At 35.0% G+C, this 17,715-nt stretch overlaps 2 protein-coding genes across 10 annotated transcripts; one reads left to right on the plus strand and one right to left on the minus strand.

The window, feature by feature from the left end:
• The first annotated feature begins 1,255 nt into the window (after nucleotides 1–1,255).
• Nucleotides 1,256–6,434, plus strand: LOC114264875 (acyl carrier protein 1, chloroplastic). The gene is made up of 4 exons (XM_028205590.2): nucleotides 1,256–1,526; nucleotides 4,444–4,554; nucleotides 5,217–5,339; nucleotides 6,024–6,434. Exons 1-4 carry the CDS (start codon nucleotides 1,467–1,469, stop codon nucleotides 6,150–6,152), a joined length of 423 nt encoding a protein of 140 aa, XP_028061391.1. The 5' UTR covers nucleotides 1,256–1,466; the 3' UTR covers nucleotides 6,153–6,434.
• A 2,477-nt stretch (nucleotides 6,435–8,911) lies between these two features.
• LOC114264876 (serine/threonine-protein kinase RUNKEL) lies at nucleotides 8,912–17,515 on the minus strand. 9 transcript variants are annotated; one of them, XM_028205591.2, is made up of 11 exons: nucleotides 17,185–17,515; nucleotides 16,955–17,044; nucleotides 16,156–16,208; nucleotides 15,961–16,036; nucleotides 14,604–14,665; nucleotides 14,394–14,472; nucleotides 14,251–14,310; nucleotides 12,461–14,095; nucleotides 11,222–12,091; nucleotides 9,719–10,847; nucleotides 8,912–9,132 (listed from the first exon to the last, which is right to left on the minus strand). In XM_028205591.2, the coding sequence occupies exons 1-10, from the start codon at nucleotides 17,230–17,232 to the stop codon at nucleotides 9,732–9,734; spliced, it is 4,089 nt and encodes a 1,362-aa protein (XP_028061392.2). In that variant the 5' UTR covers nucleotides 17,233–17,515; the 3' UTR covers nucleotides 8,912–9,132; nucleotides 9,719–9,731. The 9 variants fall into 9 exon arrangements, with proteins under 9 accessions (XP_028061392.2, XP_082737739.1, XP_082737740.1 ...); XM_082881613.1 differs by lacking the exon at nucleotides 17,185–17,515 and adding an exon at nucleotides 14,932–14,974 and having other exon boundaries at nucleotides 15,063–16,036; nucleotides 16,955–16,974; XM_082881614.1 differs by lacking the exons at nucleotides 16,955–17,044; nucleotides 17,185–17,515 and adding exons at nucleotides 14,932–14,974; nucleotides 15,063–15,116 and having other exon boundaries at nucleotides 16,156–16,196.
• Nucleotides 17,516–17,715: the final 200 nt, after the last annotated feature.

The following is a 17,715-nucleotide window of genomic DNA, read 5'->3' on the forward strand; positions in this document are numbered from 1 at the left end:
AAGCAGTGGGGGAGGGTGCAAAAGGATAAGCATTATCCTTAGGAGAATGAATCCTAGGAGGACTCTGCATGGAGAAGTACAAGTCCTACTAGGATTGTGCCGTACGAAACTTATAAAAGCTCACAAGCAACACCTTGGAGGAGGTAATTGAACACAATCTTTCTGAGAACTTAGAGCTTTGTCTATTTGTCAAGTTTTCTGACTTAGGCATCGGAGAGGTTTCCGGCACACACCCGCCGGCTAGCTCACGTTTGTGTTTTCAGGTGACAAAGCGACGTCGTACGGAGGAGCGTGGACTTGGTCAACAGGATTATACGAGGAGAATTATTTCCTCCCCGTACAGTGGTCATCTCTCATTGAAGGATAACGACCACTCCACCTGACACCCGGGTGCAGGTCTGTCTTGTTTATCTCATTAGTGATCGTCTCTCATTGGAAGAGGACGACCACTTCACCTAACACTCATGTGCAAGTTTATCATGTGTGCGCCTTGCCCCTCTGCATCTTCATGTCTCTACATTCTATTCAGACAGAGTTACGAGCTTTAAGAAATATATTCGATGAATTGGCCTTCTCTAAGTTGGCTCACTTCGGAGTGGTTATCTGCCCAATCAAGAAGTTCAATATGTTTCTCAGCCCACTTTGGAGTGGTTGTCCAATATGTTGCTCGGTTCATTTTGGAGTGGGCCTAGAACTAGGCTACTACCTTGATTGCCTTGCTTTGGAGCAAGTGTTTGATCATTGAGCCGAGCCCTTAGCTCCCCTACTAGTGTGGATCAGGCGTTAGGCTGAACACCAAGACTTAATTAATTTTATCTAATAACCCTTTTATCAACCGCATTTGTATCTAACAAAATTAATAGTAAATGTAATTTAAAATATAAAACTAAATATAAATATAATTTGATGAAAGAGCTATCGATATCATCTCAAATTAATTTTTTACAATTATGTTATACTATTTAAGATATCTTAAAAAATGAATAATTAAAATTATTAAAATGAGTCTCGAAATGAATCCTATAACTATTGTGCTAATACACATTAGCCACCTCAATTCCCATCTAAAAAGTAAAAATAATAATTAAAATACGAAAAAGGTTTACTAAATTTAAAAAAAAAAAAAACGAACAAACAAACAATTTTTAAAAACTAAACCACACACATTTCTAGATTTCATTCACCCAAACGGTACCTTAGTGCAACAATGAGAGCAGTCCTTATCACCGAAACCAAACACCCCAAATTTCGATGAAAACAAAGGGCATCCAACACAAACAAACAAACCCAAAAGCCTCTATAAATAGGGAATAAATACTCATCCCTCTCTCTCTATAGCTACATCACACTCTTCGTGCTCTTCGCCCCCCATCTCTTTCTCTCTCTCTATTTTCTTCGAACCCATTTCGAAGAACCCTCTCAGATCTCTCTCTACCCTTAGATTCGTCTCTCTTTTCGATCCATCAATGGCTTCTGTCACTGGATCGTCCTTGACCTCTTTCTCATGCTTTTTCAAACAAAACCAGGTAATTTCGATTTATAGTCGCAATCCTTTTTTTGGAAATTAGTGCTCATACTTACATGAATTTTGCATGATTTAATGTGTTTGTTGATTGTAATTTGTACCAATATGTATGTATTTTGTTGGATTGGACATTCTTATTTTGATTTATAATCTCTTCTTACATGGATTTATATGATTGAATGTTTGTTGATTTTAATTTGTATGAATATGTATGTATATTGTTGGTTGGACACTTTTATTTCGATTTATAGTCTACACTCGCAATCGTTCTTCGGAGATTAGTGCACATACTTACATGGATTGCATGATTGAATGTGTTTGTTGATTGTAATTTGTACCAATTTGTATGTATTTTGTTTGATTGAACACTCTTATTTTGATTTATAGTCTCTACTTGCATGGATTTATATGATTGAATGTGTTTTTTTATTGTAATTTGTATGAATATGTATGTATTTTGTTGGATTGGACGCTTTTATTTCGATTTACAGTCTCTACTCGCAATTGTTCTCCGGAGATTAGTGCTTATACTTACATGGATTTACATGATTGAATGTGTTTTTTGATTGTAAATTAATTGCATGAATATGTATGTATTTTGTTTTTGGATACTCTTATTTCGATAGTCTTTACTCGCAATCGTTCTTTGGAAATTAGTGCTCATACTTACATGGATTTACATGGTTGAATGTTTTTGTTAATTGTAATTTCTATGAATGTGTATGTATTTTGTTTTTGGATACTCTTATTTTTATTTATAGTCTCTACTTGCAATCGTTCTTCGGAAATTAGTGCTCATACTTACATGGATTTACATGATTGAATGTGTTTGTTGATTGTAATCTGTATGAATATGTATTTTGTTGGATTGGACACTCTTATTTTGATTTATAGTCCCTACTTGAAGTCCTTCTATGGAAATCAGTGTTTGATGCTTACATGAATGTATATGATTATATGTATATGCAAATACAAGCGTTTGTTGATTGTGGGAACGTGAATTTTTTTGTTAGACCTGTTACTGTTGACCTAATCACGTGGTGTACTTGGATTGGTTGCAGATTTGTGCTAGTAATTACATTTTGAAGTTTGTTTTGGTACAGTAGCTGAGGATTGAGTGTGTTGCTAGTTACACTAATTGGCATTCATTTTCCCCCTAAGAAAATGAAATTTGAACGTTGTTGTGTTGATTCAATGTCTTTACATTTTAAGGAAAATTTCACCAAAAAAAAAAATGAAGAAGAAGAAGAAGAAGAAGAAGAAGAAGAAGAAGAAGAAGAAGAAAACTTCAAAATTTGAGCTTGTAACAAAATAAATACTCTTGCTTTTAATTTTATCAATTTAAATTCTAATCTTTTGATTTGTTTTCAATTTAAACCATCCACCTATTTATGTTAAGTAAAACAACTGGAAGAATGATATTTTAGTTATTAAATTTAATGTAAATGTATGGAAAATGTCTAAAATACCATTTTCTATTGAATTTAATGACTAAAATATTTTTTTCCGGGGCAATTTTAATCAAAGAAAATAGGCGGATAGTTTAGATTGAAAACAAATCAAATAATTTGGATTTAAATTGATAAAATTAAATATTTAGGGTTTATTTTGTTGCAAGCCTCAAACCCTGGGGTTCTTTTTGTAATTTTTTCAAATTTTATAAAAATTAAAGAAATAGATTAATTACACCAAGGCCCCTTAACTTCTTGTGGATGTTGTATTATTTAATTTGAAGTTCTTGTTAGGGGTGGGCGTAGGCGGTTGCGGCCAGAGAACCTTCAATCCGCCATCCGTCCGCCAGATTAGCGGATTAGAGAAAATCAATCCGCATTTGTCCGCCAATTTGGCGGATGTGGATTGAGCGGATTGGCAGATGGATGCGAATCGGTTTGGCGGTTTAAAATTTTATAAATTTTTAATATAATTCAACTTGTGCACTTCCTCAAAAAAAAGAAGAAAGTATTGCATTCAATGATTTAAAAAAATATTATAATCACTGCATGCCTCATCCACATACTACAATCATAGCATGCCTCATCCACATAAAGTATTACAATCTGTTATTCTTAAAATATAAAAATAATTCAAACCACCAAAACCATGAACAGAGAAGCAGTAGAGATTGTATGTCTCGGTATTGTTACATCTATATCTGTTTTTGAAAATAAAAACCAACAAGCATATATCATATTTTCTATTTATTATTTTTAGAGATATATTTAAAAACTAAAAAATATAGATAAATAATACGTTTATTTTTTTCAATTCAAAAAAGATATTCAAGTTGAAAACTTTTTTTAACAGAATATTTAAACTCTTTTTTTAATTGAAAACACAAACAAAATATTTAAACAAATTGAAAGTACAAAGTCTTATAAATTACTAGGGGTGCTCGCGGTTTGGCGGTTCGGTTGCGGCAAAAAGAATCTCAAATCCGCCATCCGTCTACCAGATTGGCAGATTGGAGAAAATCAATCCGCAACCGTCCGTTTGTTATCACGCATCCGTCCAAAATGGGACGGATCGGTTCGGTTCGGTCGGTTTTGGTGGATCGGTATATCCGCTGCTCACCCTTAGTTCTTGTGATGTTTCACTTCATCTCTAATATGTGGACCTGTACATTCTGACCAACTCAATCATAAAAACTGTACAAATTCTCTTTTTTGAGGGGTGAAAGTGATGCATTTTTATAGTTAGAGGGGTCAAAGGTATGGGTTCGTAGATGAGGGTTAAAATGATATTAGGTAACAATTGAGGATTTTGGTGTAATTATTTAGTATTTTTGAGATTTTGGTAACTATATATTTGCTTAACCATTTGACGGAAACTTTTGTTCCATATCATGTTAAAAAATTAGAATTAATTTATGCTTTATTGATTGTTGAGTTTTACTCAAATTTTGTTATTGGATTGAGCAGGCACCCACCAGGATCTCTAGTCCGAATTCGGTGTCCCTATCGATTAAAGGGAAAGGCTTTACATCACTTAGGAGCTACCCGGTGCCACATCGCTTTCGGGTTTCATGTGCGGTATGTTTCTTGTATCATGATATTGCATTTTGTAGGTAAAAAAATCTGCCTTCTATGCCTAAATTAACAGCTTGTATCATTCTTTGCATTTCACAGCTCCATTGATACAAAACATCACTGATTGCATCAGTGTTATTTATTTAAAAAAAAAAATTGATTAGATGTTCAGCCACTGTACTCAGCAAAGGAATTTGATATTAATACATGATTTTTAAAAAAATTATGAAATGATTCATGGCATCTTTATCATTTTTAGTATCTGAAAAATTGTTGTTATGTCGTGAATGGCAGTTAACCTTCATCATCTCGACGTGTTGATAATGCACATTCACTCGAGCGGTGTAGTGGTAGGCAATATCACATCCATCTAGACATTCCATGCAAAGTTAGAGACCTATTTCTTAATTTGGCAATAGTTTGTTTTAGATTGATCAAATATATATATATATGTTTACTTCTGTGGGAATGTCGAATTTGTTGTATGTATTGTTTGTTTAGCAACATGGTAATATGAGGCAACAAGAACGTGCTTCAGTATACAGTTCATATGTCCTCTGAATTTAGGATGCAACCGGCAATTTTAAATTTGTCAGTCCTGGTACATATATATGTATAGGATGATGTAGCCAGTGAGTGATACAGATGCTGATTTGTTTGAGCAGGCCAAAGTAGAGACTGTAGACAAAGTGTGTGAAATAGTGAGGAAACAACTGGCACTACCTGCTGAGACTGCAGTCACTGGAGACTCAAAGTTCACAACACTTGGGGCTGATTCTCTTGATACGGTATCCAATTTGTAACCATGAACTGTCATTATATTCAACATACTGATATTAAATTTTGTATTGGTAATATCCTACTTATTTATTTTATAATAATTATATATATATATATTAGCTACCTTTGTTCTTCATTTTGCTTGTAATGATGACATGTGCCTGCCTCATGACCCATAAAATTGGCCATGGCTATTTGCTGCCTTTTGTCAATAGTCAGTACTTGTTCGTATCTTTCCTGAGCAGTTAGCTAAAAGATTCAAGGGCAAATTATACCTGTGGTCCCTGTAGTTTGTTTCTTGTGTCAATTTAATCCAAAACAAAATTAAGACAAGAGGCAAACTGTGGGGATTTTGAGTGTAATATACCCAAGATTCAACTAGTGTTGTAAATTAAAATGTGTAATTCTGTTTCATTAAATAATATTTTATCAAAAAAATTCATTAAATCAGGTTATTAGCTTCAGAACTATTGTTTATTTGCCTGCTTTCTCTCCCTCCACCCCACTCAAACTTTTACAGTAGACAATGTTATTTCTTATGGGTCTTAAATTGCCATCAGCTCCCAATGTAGCCTTTGTACAATTGCTTCTTCCCAGGGAAGACGGCACAAGCGTGTGTGGATTGCATGTACATTATTCTTGGTTTAAAAATGATTTGCATAAACGGTGCATCCTTTCTTTTTCCGTTACAGGTGGAGATTGTGATGGGACTTGAGGAGGAATTTGGGATCAGCGTGGAAGAAGAAAGTGCCCAGAGTATTACCACTGTTCAAGATGCAGCTGATCTGATCGAGAAGCTCATTGAAAAGAAAGGTGCTTAAAAAAAACAAAATACTCCACCGGACTAAAGGTCGTTTGGTAGGGAAGTTGTTTTTTTACTTTGTTTTGCCGATATCTTGGTAACCTTTTACTTCAAAAGCTTCCAGTGTGCTTGTTAGAACGAATTTATCAGGTTTGTGTGTGTCTTGTTTCTCTTTGTTTTGTCAGAAAGCACTTGCATACTGCCCTTTTTTCTTTTTCTGTTTCTTTTTTGTGAGACTTAAAATCAAGTTCATTTAAAAAAATGTATTAGAAATTTAATAAATCTTATTGCATTTTTATTATATGGTGGTTTTGGTTCATAGTCATACACACCACTAAACCATGTTTTTGTTTTTGGATAATCTAATGTTTGGACTAGTTTGCGTGCATCTCAAGTTGCGGTTCAAGTTGAGGTTCTAAAATTAATGATCAAGCAAATTTTTAGTAGTTTTTCGGGGGTGATTTGAAATTGAGGCATTGTTTTATCTTCAAGTCTTTATTATTTGGCCAAAAATAATGTTAAATGCACCAATTAGTAGGAAGAACCTATTTTTTTGCTTTGAATTCTGATGTGTAATTTTGAAAATATCACATCACATCCAAAAGTTTTTTTTATATATAAATTCCTACTCAAATTTGTAATCCAAAAGATAACTTTAAAAAGAAAAAGTTTTTTATTTAAATCAAATGGGGAAACCTGTAAAATGGTGGATGTAAAGGGTGGCTTACATAAATCAACTAAAGAGGCCCCAAAAAAAAGACTGATACAAGAACATCTCCAATCCATATCCAAATGTCCTCAAACTTATATTTGAATTAAAAAAAAAAAAAAAAAGCCTTAAATACTTGACCTAAACTCATACTAAATTGAGAATGATTCAAATTTGACTTAATATGGAAGATTCAAATCTGGACTCAAATGCCTAAATAGCGTTATATTTGTTTCATTTATTTACTAAATTGCCATTTTGAGGATATGATGGGAATTTTCAAAACAAAATTAAAAAAAAGAAAAGAAAAAAGAATCTAAGTAAAAATTGATGTTTGTCATTGAAATGTTCATACAAATGAAGCTTTGATTCAAATTTTTATTCAGATTTGAGTGAAAAATTGAGTCATGATTGATTGAAGATGGTTTCGTCCCTGTTGTCTTAAGCTCTGAAGCATTCACAACAGATGGTCTACAAATTATGATTCTTAATAATAATAGTAAAAAAAAAAAAAATACAAGGTTATAGACAAACTAGAGCTGGTTATTTATGCAGACAGAAGAATTCAACTTATGAAGAGAATTACACTAATCCTGTGTTTGGCTGGGGGATTTGAGGAGGGATTTGGAAAGAAAAAGGGAAAAGATGTGTAAAACTAAATGAAATATAGGCATGTTTTATTCACATTTCACCTACTTTTTCTATTTTCCTTTCCAAATCCCTCTCTAAATCCTCCAATCAAACACAACATAAAAGGAAGATGACAAACGGAACAGAAATTCAAAGATATAGACAGATTTGGACAATAAAAAGTAAATTTGAGATTAGTTTTTTATTTTATTTCTTAAAAGTACTATTTGAAAACTTGCCCCACATAAGTTGAGCCTTTTTATTCGAGAAAGAGAACCGTTTGCAACACTTCCACACCATTACAATTGTTTGAATGCGTGAACAAATTTGGATTCATATTTTAAGCAATTTTAATTTTTAGAATAAATTATAAATATATCTCTTGAAATTTACGTAAAATATAAATTGCTCATATTATTTAAAAAATTACAAATATCTCATTTTTAGTATTTGTTATTTAATAGAATTAACTGAAAAAATAAAATTTATAATTGCTCTACTATATAATAATACAATTACATTAATTATTAATTAAAATAAATTTATGATATCATAAAGATTATTAATTGAATTGATAATTTATTAATAAAAGAGACAATTTGTTATAAAATATTAACAAATTTCAAAACGACAAAGAAGTAAATTGTACTTTAAACAAAATAAATATTTCATCCACGCAAAAATAGTCACCCGACTGCCTGACTTACGTGGCATAGAAAGGCCCATGTTCCTCTCGGGTAATTATTGTGTACTTCAGAGTACGATCACGTTATATTTCAAGATATTATAATTGATGAAAAAGATGAAATATTATAATTTATGCAAAAAAAACTTATACTGTCATCATCCTAAAATTATTTTTCCTATTATTCACTTTTTTTTATATTCTCCCTTCATACTTTGACTCAAACCCATATATCAAATCAAGTTTTTACAAAATTTTCACTCAAATGGAGACCATTTTGCAAGCTCAAATTTCCAATAGTTTTATTTTCTAACATGGAAGGCTCATCATTTAGGGCAAATAACAGAGCACTAGTTGTTCCAAAAAATATATATAAAAAAAATAAAAAAAATATTATAAATATTAATAATTAAAATTATAAAAAAATTCATTAATATGTAATAATTTTTAAAATCCACCCTGAATAATAATTTCCACATTTATTTACCAAACAGACTCAAGTCTACCACTCCTAGATGAGAATTTTTAAAAATAATAATAATAAGAGAAAAATTATGAGTTCACCATTTTTTGATCACCAAAATATGAATTTTATCATTGGGTGCTTCAATCATAATTGGAGAATGGACTAAGCATGAATTTTCTAAACTAGGTGTATTACAAGAAAATTCTCAACATATTAAAATTTTCCAGATCACTTCAACACGTAGTAGGAGAAAACAAATTAGTATTAAATAATCACTTTACTCAAATCTTGATTCAATTTTGAAAAATATTATTCAAATTGAATGAATTAATGATGTTACATGTGTACATAAGTTATACAAAGACAGGCCAATGAAAGCCAGTATTATGTAAAAAATGAACTCTCTCACCTTAGTACAAGGGTTGGGTTGTTGAGGCCTCATCTGAACTACGGGAAATAAAGAGGTGTTTGCCTTTAGAAAGCCCAAGCCAATGAACCTTTTGTGATTCCTGCAAAAAGGTTATTTGGTTTAAATAAAATAAATAAAATTAAGAGTTAGTTTCACTTTCATCTGTCTAGTCCTTAAAATTTATATTTTTAGCTAATGTGGTCTAATTGGAGACGTTAGTCCAATTTAGTAATTGTTGAAACCTAATTTAATGGACAAAAAGGCCATTTCAAAAATTGAACAATTTAAACCATACAACTGAACATTCATTTTTTTATTTACTATTTTTAAGAGTTGGATAAGAAGATAGAAGATGGATGTTTGGTTGTGGGGTATAAATTGTCTAATAGTGAGTAAGAAGACGGAGCAGCTGGGTGTTTTGTTTAGGGTATAAATTGTCTAATATAGTGCGAGGAAGAAGAATTGTGTTTGGTTGTATAATTTAAACTCAAATAATTGAAAAAAAATTAGGGACTAAACAGACGAAATAGAAACAAGACAGTAATTTATGGGATTAAAATGAAATTAACCCAAAAATTAAAGATTGTAATTCACCCACCTTTTCTCTTTCCTATTCCAAATCTCTATCCAAATTTATGATCCAAACATAGTCTAAGTGAAAAAAGTAAGACAAACTGAAAAAATACCTCTTAAAGAACTTCAAATGCAACGAGGCAACCTCTGCAACTCCAATGCCACTCTGCAAGCAGCATCAGCAACACCCTTTATGGTTGAGCTTTTGAGCTCAGAAACAATGGCTTCAATTCTTGAAATCTCCGGTATAGATATCGATAATATCATTGCTTGTGACAGATATTGTTGACATGAAAACCCGAGGGCATGAAGCATCCGTTGCACTACTAAGTCAGAGTTTCCCTGACGACATGACTCGAGAATCACACTAACTTTGGGAAGCTTAGTTAGAAAACCCGTGGTAGCTTCCCTTGGAGCTGCCCCGAGCACCAAAACTATGCATTCAGAGGCTATATCCGCAATGTTTGAGCCATGTGACTTGCTCAACTCCAGAAAGACGCCAACATTGCTACCAAAATCCATTATATCTCTTATGCATTGATGTTGATCAACGACACCACTCCCCTCAGAAGAACCATCACCTAAGAGAGTCGGTTCTTTTGCATAGACAAAACCTTTTTTATTGCCTGCTGAGCGTAGAAGGAAAGCCCTGCACAACCCAAGAGTTGGTTCGATAAAATCTTGCATTTCCTTTGCATACACAAACTCCAAAAGGTTTCCGATCCTTCTTACTACTTTTAGTTGAGAGAGTATCTTGTTTTCCAACTCTGGAGCAGATGCCAAAGCCAGACAGAGCATGACATTGTTTACATTTGCAGATGAGAGATCACCAAGCAGAAATTCAAAGCACTGTGAAACTATCTTCAAATGTAGAATGTCGGGGATTTTGATGTAATTGAATTCAATGAGCATCACTAGAAGCTTCTGAGCGTACATGGGTATGGGATCTTCATCCTCAATCAAGGTGGGGAACAGAGGAAGGAAATGAGTGTTGGATATGGACTTCAAATCGACTGCTCGTTGTTCATCTTCTGATGGTTCATCGAGAAAAATAACCATCACATCAAACATAATTTTCAGGCACAAGAATCGGGCGTCTCCATCTCCGTTTCCCTTGTACACAACAGCTAGACTGGGAAGGATTTCGCGGATAAAAGTGTTAGGGCTCTCAACAATAACTGAGGGCTCCTCCGTGATGGACTCAAGGACTTGTAAAAGTGTTATTTGGAAGTCATCCCTGCCCTGAAATGCACCAAAAACTAATGATTAAATTATTCCCCACATCAACCAAAAAATATAGTTACGTATTCAGATCTTGTGATTAAAGCCGAGCTTAAAATATATCACATCGATATTTTCATATATTTATGACATTCAGAAAGTTTATTATGCAAACCAAACTCTACTTGATCAATTGTATGCTAATTTTTTTCAGAGGACAGACAACCCACACTTTCACCTGGTTACTACAAAGAGTCCTTTGGCCAAAATCCACCATTGCTAATTATAATTTTAATAAGGATTTCCTTCTCTCCTCCTCTCACAAGAAATATGAAATTACCAAATTGAAATTTACAGATTGCATGCGAAGTTAAAACTGAGTTGTAGATGTCAACCTGAAAAGGCAACTCCGCAAGTTTTATTAAATTTGCCAATTGCTGCAGGACGTGATTAGTCACCACCCTACGCTTTATAGAGGAGCTTCCAAGAAGATGATAAACAACAGGAAACAAATGAAAGTTTGTCTTTGGAGTGGCTCGACTGGTAAGAGCAGCAATCTGCCCCGGTCGTCTCCCTCCCATTATCTGATGAATGTCTCCGGTTATAACTTCTAGCAAACCTGGTATAGTCGATGCCACGACATGAACAAATGCATCTAAACACTGTTGCACATAGCTATCCTTTTCCTTTACCAACCTGTCCACTGCTGAGAGTAACCTTGCATTGCAAAAGAAATGTGATAGCCATCGCTTCCCGTTCTTACAAAGTAGAGCCACAAAAGCAAGTGCCTTTCCTTTCAAGACTTCAGTTCCCTGATCGATGAGAGACGTGAGACATGGGACGAGATTCTTCTCTTCCACCAAGGGAAGAAGATGTCGTCCAATGTTTGTGAATATATGTGTCCCAATCATGGCCATATTCAAAAGGTTTAAACAAATTTGCTGCTCACGTGGACTGCCCTTGGTAAGGGCAGATGCAGTGTCCCTCAATGAAAGTTTGTCCATAACTTGTTGAATGCTAGGAGGGTTAAAACGAACCAGACGCACCAAACAAGACCCGGCTGTGAGCCTAATGCTCTCCTGTTTCCCTGCAGCTCTAAATATATAGCAGAGATTGCTAATCACATCCTGGCTGGTGAAGCGAGTTGCCCACTGCCCTCCTTGGCTGCAGATGTTTTCAATTGTCCTCAACGCATAGAGTTGAGTGATATCATCCTCTCCTTTCCGTAAAATTGATGACACCAATGAAATTAGTGGGCTTGAAACCTGCCAAAATAAATCAAATATATTTACCAAGGAAATATGAACATAGGAAAAGAGCATATGGAGAACAAATAAAACAAAACAATATATTATCTATACTACTATGTAAAGCACATAACTCACTTGGTATAAACAATTTGTCACACAATTTTAATTCCCAAAAAACCCCCACAATAATTCTTATTTCCCCAAATATTTATGTTGTCTAGCAGTTGCTACAAATACTGTTATCCACTACACAATATTCTCTCTCTCCACTCTCATCCACAATTTCCTGCACACATTAGTGTGCGTACAATTCTAGTCTTCATTTAATGGGAAGAAAATAAAAACCACTCTTTCAGAAGCTCAGACAGAAGATAAGAGGCGAACCTGCCAGCCTGAAGAAAACCGATTATCCTTAGACGGAGATTCAGGAGGATTGTTGTCCTTAGTATGCTCGTTTTGAGTAGATATATAAAATAGCAACTCACCTAAAGCAGCCATAGAAAACCTCCTCACTTTTTCTTGCTGGTCTCTGAGACCATCAGTCAGTGAACCTAAAATTCCAGAATTTGCCAAATCATCATCAATGAAAGTAGAATGTCGAATCAACAAACCGATCAGTGAAGCAAGTTGAACACGCAAAGCTGAAGCCTTAGACTGTCGTAGCATTTTGATAAGCACCAGCATTATTGACCCGTTGGTCAAGATATTGGCAGCATCAGCATTACTGCTTAGTGTCTCGAGGTATCTAATTATATTCTGCTTCTCACCAATAGCAGTGTTTCCATTTAAGATTGTTATGATTCTATTATTGAATGCGTCCAACTGATCCTTGGGCATCTTCACAAAATCTGATGCTGACAGTGCATCAAATGGAAGAGAAGGTATTGATACTTTGTCAGCCTTCTTGCTGGGCATCACTGGTCTAACTGAGAGATCAGATGGATGCCAAAGCAGCTGCGAGAGATCATTAGATGATTTTGAGGTATCTGAGTTGAGGGCACTTCCTGAACCTTCTTTAACCCTTTGAGTTTTGAGTAGAGGACTAACACTGGGTGGAGCAGCAGCCACTTCATTGTGTTCTGACGATAAATCCAGGTCAGGTGTTCTTGAGTCATCTGAGATAGGAGTGTTAACCGTAGGGGATATATCCATGTCTATTTGTTCTATTTTTTCCTGATGCTGATTTGGATCTGTCATTTTTTCATCAGAGCAAGTCAGGTTATCAGACCCATCAGGATCATCATGTGTCTCATCTTCCATGTTCTCGTTAAAATCAAGTTCCATATCAGTGTTTTCAATTTTCACTTCTGCATCAATTTCAGACCCATTAGGCAACGGCCTCCGGAAGTTCTCCTTCTCATTTTCTCTCTGTAAGTTTGATTTTGCTATTCTTGAGAGCCTTAGAAGATTCACACCCCTAGTATTGCTTGAATGATCTTTCTGCTTCTCCTCAATTGCTTTGCCTGAAGCCTTTGTTTGAGTCCTTCGTCCACTGGATATACCCTTAACCGGTGTGTAATAACCTCTTGATCCCAAAATAGAATTCTCATCCTGTTTGGGACCCCCTTTGGAATCTTTTCCACGAGATTTTGGTGGGGTTTTGTTTTGGGGAGGATTGTCGCTATTGCGTTCTGAGAGATATGGTTTAGATAAAAGCTCTATCATATTAGTGAAAGCAGGCTGAGGAGGTAAAGGCAGTGGAGTAAATTTTGTTCTCCAAAAAGCATGTCCACAGAGCTCAACCCACTGTATTCTTTCAGACGGATCTTTCACCAGGAGGGAATTGATTAGATTGACAAAGGGACGGCTGGGAGTACCTGGAAGAGATGGAGTTGGGTCTGAAAGGATTGATTTTACTAACTGAGTAAATTCTTTTCCCATAAAGGGTGGATTCCCAACGTAGCACTCATATAGCACACAACCAAGAGCCCACAAATCAGAAGCATAAGAATGGACCCCTTCATCCTGAAACAACTCAGGAGCCATGTAAAAGGGAGTTCCACGTTTTGCTTGTGGCAACTGAAGAAGTGCACAAAGAGTAAAAATGAAAAAGTAGATAAATTTCCAGAAAAATTTAAAGAAAGGAAAGAATATTGCATAGTTGAAATCCTAATGAGTCACACTAACAAAATCAGTAGCATGCATGAAAAGTTGCAATTGTTAGAAAAACCTACCGAGGATGAAGGAGTTTTAGATATATCATTCAATTTTCTTGCCAATCCAAAATCACAAAGCTGCAATTCACAAGATACGGGAGAGATTATTAGCACATCTGGCAGAGTTACTAGCACATCTAGAAAATGTGGAACATAAATACCTTTGTACGACCATTTTCATCCAGTAAGATGTTTGATGGTTTCAGATCGCAGTAAATGATTCCTTTTGAGTGCAAAAACCTGGTAATAATGTCATTGCAGGCAGAGGCCATAGCTCAAAAGACATAACTTAAATCAAATTCATCAAGGGAGGAGAGGGGGGGGGGGGGGGGGGGGGTGGATATTTTGAAGGTAATATAAGTTTTTCTTACTGCAAAGCCCTGACAAGGTCACAAGCAAGATCATGTATTGAATCTTCTGGAAGCTGCTTATCCTGCAACTCAATCATTAAGTTAGTATTCCACTTGTCAAAATGCATATGCAATTTAGAGTTCATTGAATCCAGGGTGATGAAAAAGCACCATGATCTCAATTCTGTTCTACTTTATGACATAATTACTATAAAATTCTAAAATGGTGTTAAGGCTTATAGCATTATGCAGAGATATAGGAACCAACATCGCAGCATTAAATGAAAAAATGAAATACTTTTCCTATAACATGTTATTGGAGATTTATTTATCTGCAGTGCAGCCTCACACGAGGGAGAATCAGCATGAGAGATGTGGAGAGGTTATATGCCCTGCACAGTAAATCACGCTTGAATCTCCAAGTTCAAACAAAACTTGTAAGGTATCCACAAAATTATTTGAGCATTTTATTTAAGTTACCGCACGTCTTCCCATTTTTCCTCTTTAAAGCTCTAATGAGTATTGTCAAAAAATCTGCTGTGTCACAGAGACATGTGAAACTTAAGAACGAACATCGTAACACATAATTGACAGATTATAATTGGAATTGATATAGCATGAACACTAAAAATAAACTATCCATTAGCATCTGTGGGGGCCGAGAAGAGGGAGTCGTAGAGACTCCGGATGGTCGAATCTCGGAGAGTCGAGATTCGAGGCACTCCGCAATTGGCTCGCATGTTCAAATCCAACCCTATTCGGCCAAATAGCCGATTAGGCAAGGGGCCGAGTGAGGGTCGGTCTATTATAAGATGTGCCGAATATGAGATGGGAATGGACCTAAAAGATATAAATATAAGAATATCAGCCAGAAAGAGGTATGCGAGAATTGTAGTGCTTAGCTTAGAATATAAGTATTCTTGAGTGCGGTTACTGACTTGTCCGTCGAAGTGCTAATTCCGGCACCCCCGCCGGAGTGTATATTCCTTTTCAGGTGACCGGAAGAGGATCTCGAGCATTTCCCAGGATCAGAAAAATATTTCTAAACCACTTCTCCACAGCATCATTGTGAAATATGATCCAATACAAGGACACTCGAGCTTTAGCCTCTTTTCCACATAACGAATCTGACTTATATGAGGTTGTGAAGCATGAGAAGTGGGTTCGAGTATGCGGCAGCCACAATGTGCACAGAATTTCAATGTCTATGTGCAGTTTATAATGTCAACAACACTGGGGGACCAGAATGTCACAATGAGTTTTTAGAGGTTTGGGTGTCAAATAGATCATATCCAGTGGAAAAAATCTAAGATTGTACAATATCAATAAAATCAACATTCCTGGATTAAAATGATTTGGAAAAATAAGAAATTGGTACCTGCTTTAATAATGACATGAGATCTCCTCCAACACAATATTCCAAAACCAACCACAAGTGAGCAGAAGTTTCGTACCTAAAATTTAGATTGACGGATGTGAGAGAGAGAGAGAGAGGATTTGGGTTAAATAAAATGCCAACTTCTAGACCTAAGCAATTGATGAAGGATTAAATGTTTCAGAATAGAGACCTTACCAGGAATAAAATTTTAGTACATTTGAGTGATCTAAGGAATGAATAATCCTAACCTGCAGTAACCAAAAAATATGTACCAATGCACAGATGAGATAAGCTACAAACACCCTATAGCTGCTTAAGTTTGTCATATAGATATAAGGATAAAAAATGGCCATTGTAATGCCACACCAGCAAATAATTTAACAAACCTGAAATCCATAGATGTCAAATGGGTGTTTTCTATTCCACCTACCTCCTTGCCCGGGGCTTCTCTTTTGAGAGGCACATTATTAAGTTCGTAAAATAGTTACAATTGACAGCGTTGATCAAATGAATTAAAAAAAAGATTATCGTACACTTGTAATATTCTCATTATTTAACCACCTTAGTTGAAATTCATGATGTAAGTTTCTCCAACCAAATGTATCAAATTTAATTCCACGTTGGAGATCCAAACCATTTGAAGCAAACCCAATGTAACAGCGCCAAAATCAAAAGAAATTCAGCCTTCATTCAAACCTACTAAATGGAAATCATGACTAAATCATATGGGAGAACATTGTATGGCTTGCACCTCTAAGTTTACATATCCAATTCAGTTTGGCAGTGAATTTATAGAGGTCAAAAGCTTTTTAGCCAGAATAAAAGATTGAGCAGCTTCAAATTATCCAAAATCACAGGGCAATTTCAAAAGGAATCATCAATTTCCCTTAAAAATTCAATTGCATGAAAATTCAAGCTGAGTAAACCACAATTAAACCACAAACCCCTTCAAGAAACACAATTAAGTAATCTAATCAAGAGGATTGAGGCTTACTTCTTGAAGAACCTTGCTCTTCTGCGATTTATCTACGCTCTTAACCGCGAAATACTCTATAGTCTTCTTCTTCCTACCTTTGTATACATTCTACACATCCATATGAAAATAGTTAAACAACTGTATATACACACATTCATACCTAACCAAGCTAAATTGTGCACTTTTTAAACAACCAAGTTAATTTAAGTAAAAACAAGCTCGAATGAAATTGAGAATAAGAGAGTTACCGAGTATTTTCCGCGGCCAATGGCTTCGTAGATGTGATACTGGTTCATGTTTGATGGCTGAGAATTTCTAGGGTTGAGTCTGAAACAGAGACTGAGGAGAGAGAGAGAGAGAGAGAGACACTATGGTGTCGATTATGATTGGAACTGTTGATTGAGATGGCTTTGGGTAGTGAGAGAAGATTGTGAAAATGTAGAGTGAGAGCGGGACGATGAGCGTAATTGAAAATCAGACGTTGAAAGAAAAATAGAAAAACGCGAAAAGGATAGGGTCTGCTCCGTAGCCAAACAATGGGGATCGACGTAACGGTAACAATACTTGTACAGCTTGTTTGGTTTCACAAGTGAGGATTCACGTTTTTTAGAAAAAAATTTCATTTTTATTTTTTTATTTTTACTGAATTTTTTTATTATTTTAAATAATTTTTAAAATTTTTAGATACATTTAACATAAATACACTTAAAAAATATAATATTTATAATTTTTTTTTTTACAAAATTCATTAAATATCAAAAATATTTTTAATACATTTT

Source organism: Camellia sinensis, chromosome 7 (assembly GCF_055761805.1).
Source record: "Camellia sinensis isolate YWXY chromosome 7, ASM5576180v1, whole genome shotgun sequence".
Classification (NCBI taxonomy): Eukaryota; Viridiplantae; Streptophyta; class Magnoliopsida; order Ericales; family Theaceae; genus Camellia; species Camellia sinensis.

Bases quoted from the DNA above. Each gene is read 5' to 3' on its own strand.
- LOC114264875 (XM_028205590.2), top strand. From the start codon at position 1,467: ATGGCTTCTGTCACTGGATCGTCCTTGACCTCTTTCTCATGCTTTTTC. The intron at 1,527-4,443 runs GTAATTTCGATT...TGGATTGAGCAG, and splicing joins GCTTTTTCAAACAAAACCAG to GCACCCACCAGGATCTCTAG. The intron at 5,340-6,023 runs GTATCCAATTTG...TTTCCGTTACAG, and splicing joins GGGCTGATTCTCTTGATACG to GTGGAGATTGTGATGGGACT.
- LOC114264876 (XM_028205591.2), bottom strand. From the start codon at position 17,232: ATGAACCAGTATCACATCTACGAAGCCATTGGCCGCGGAAAATACTCG. The intron at 17,045-17,184 runs GTAACTCTCTTA...ATGGATGTGTAG, and splicing joins TTGGCCGCGGAAAATACTCG to AATGTATACAAAGGTAGGAA. The intron at 14,311-14,393 runs GTATTTATGTTC...TGTGAATTGCAG, and splicing joins ATGAAAATGGTCGTACAAAG to CTTTGTGATTTTGGATTGGC.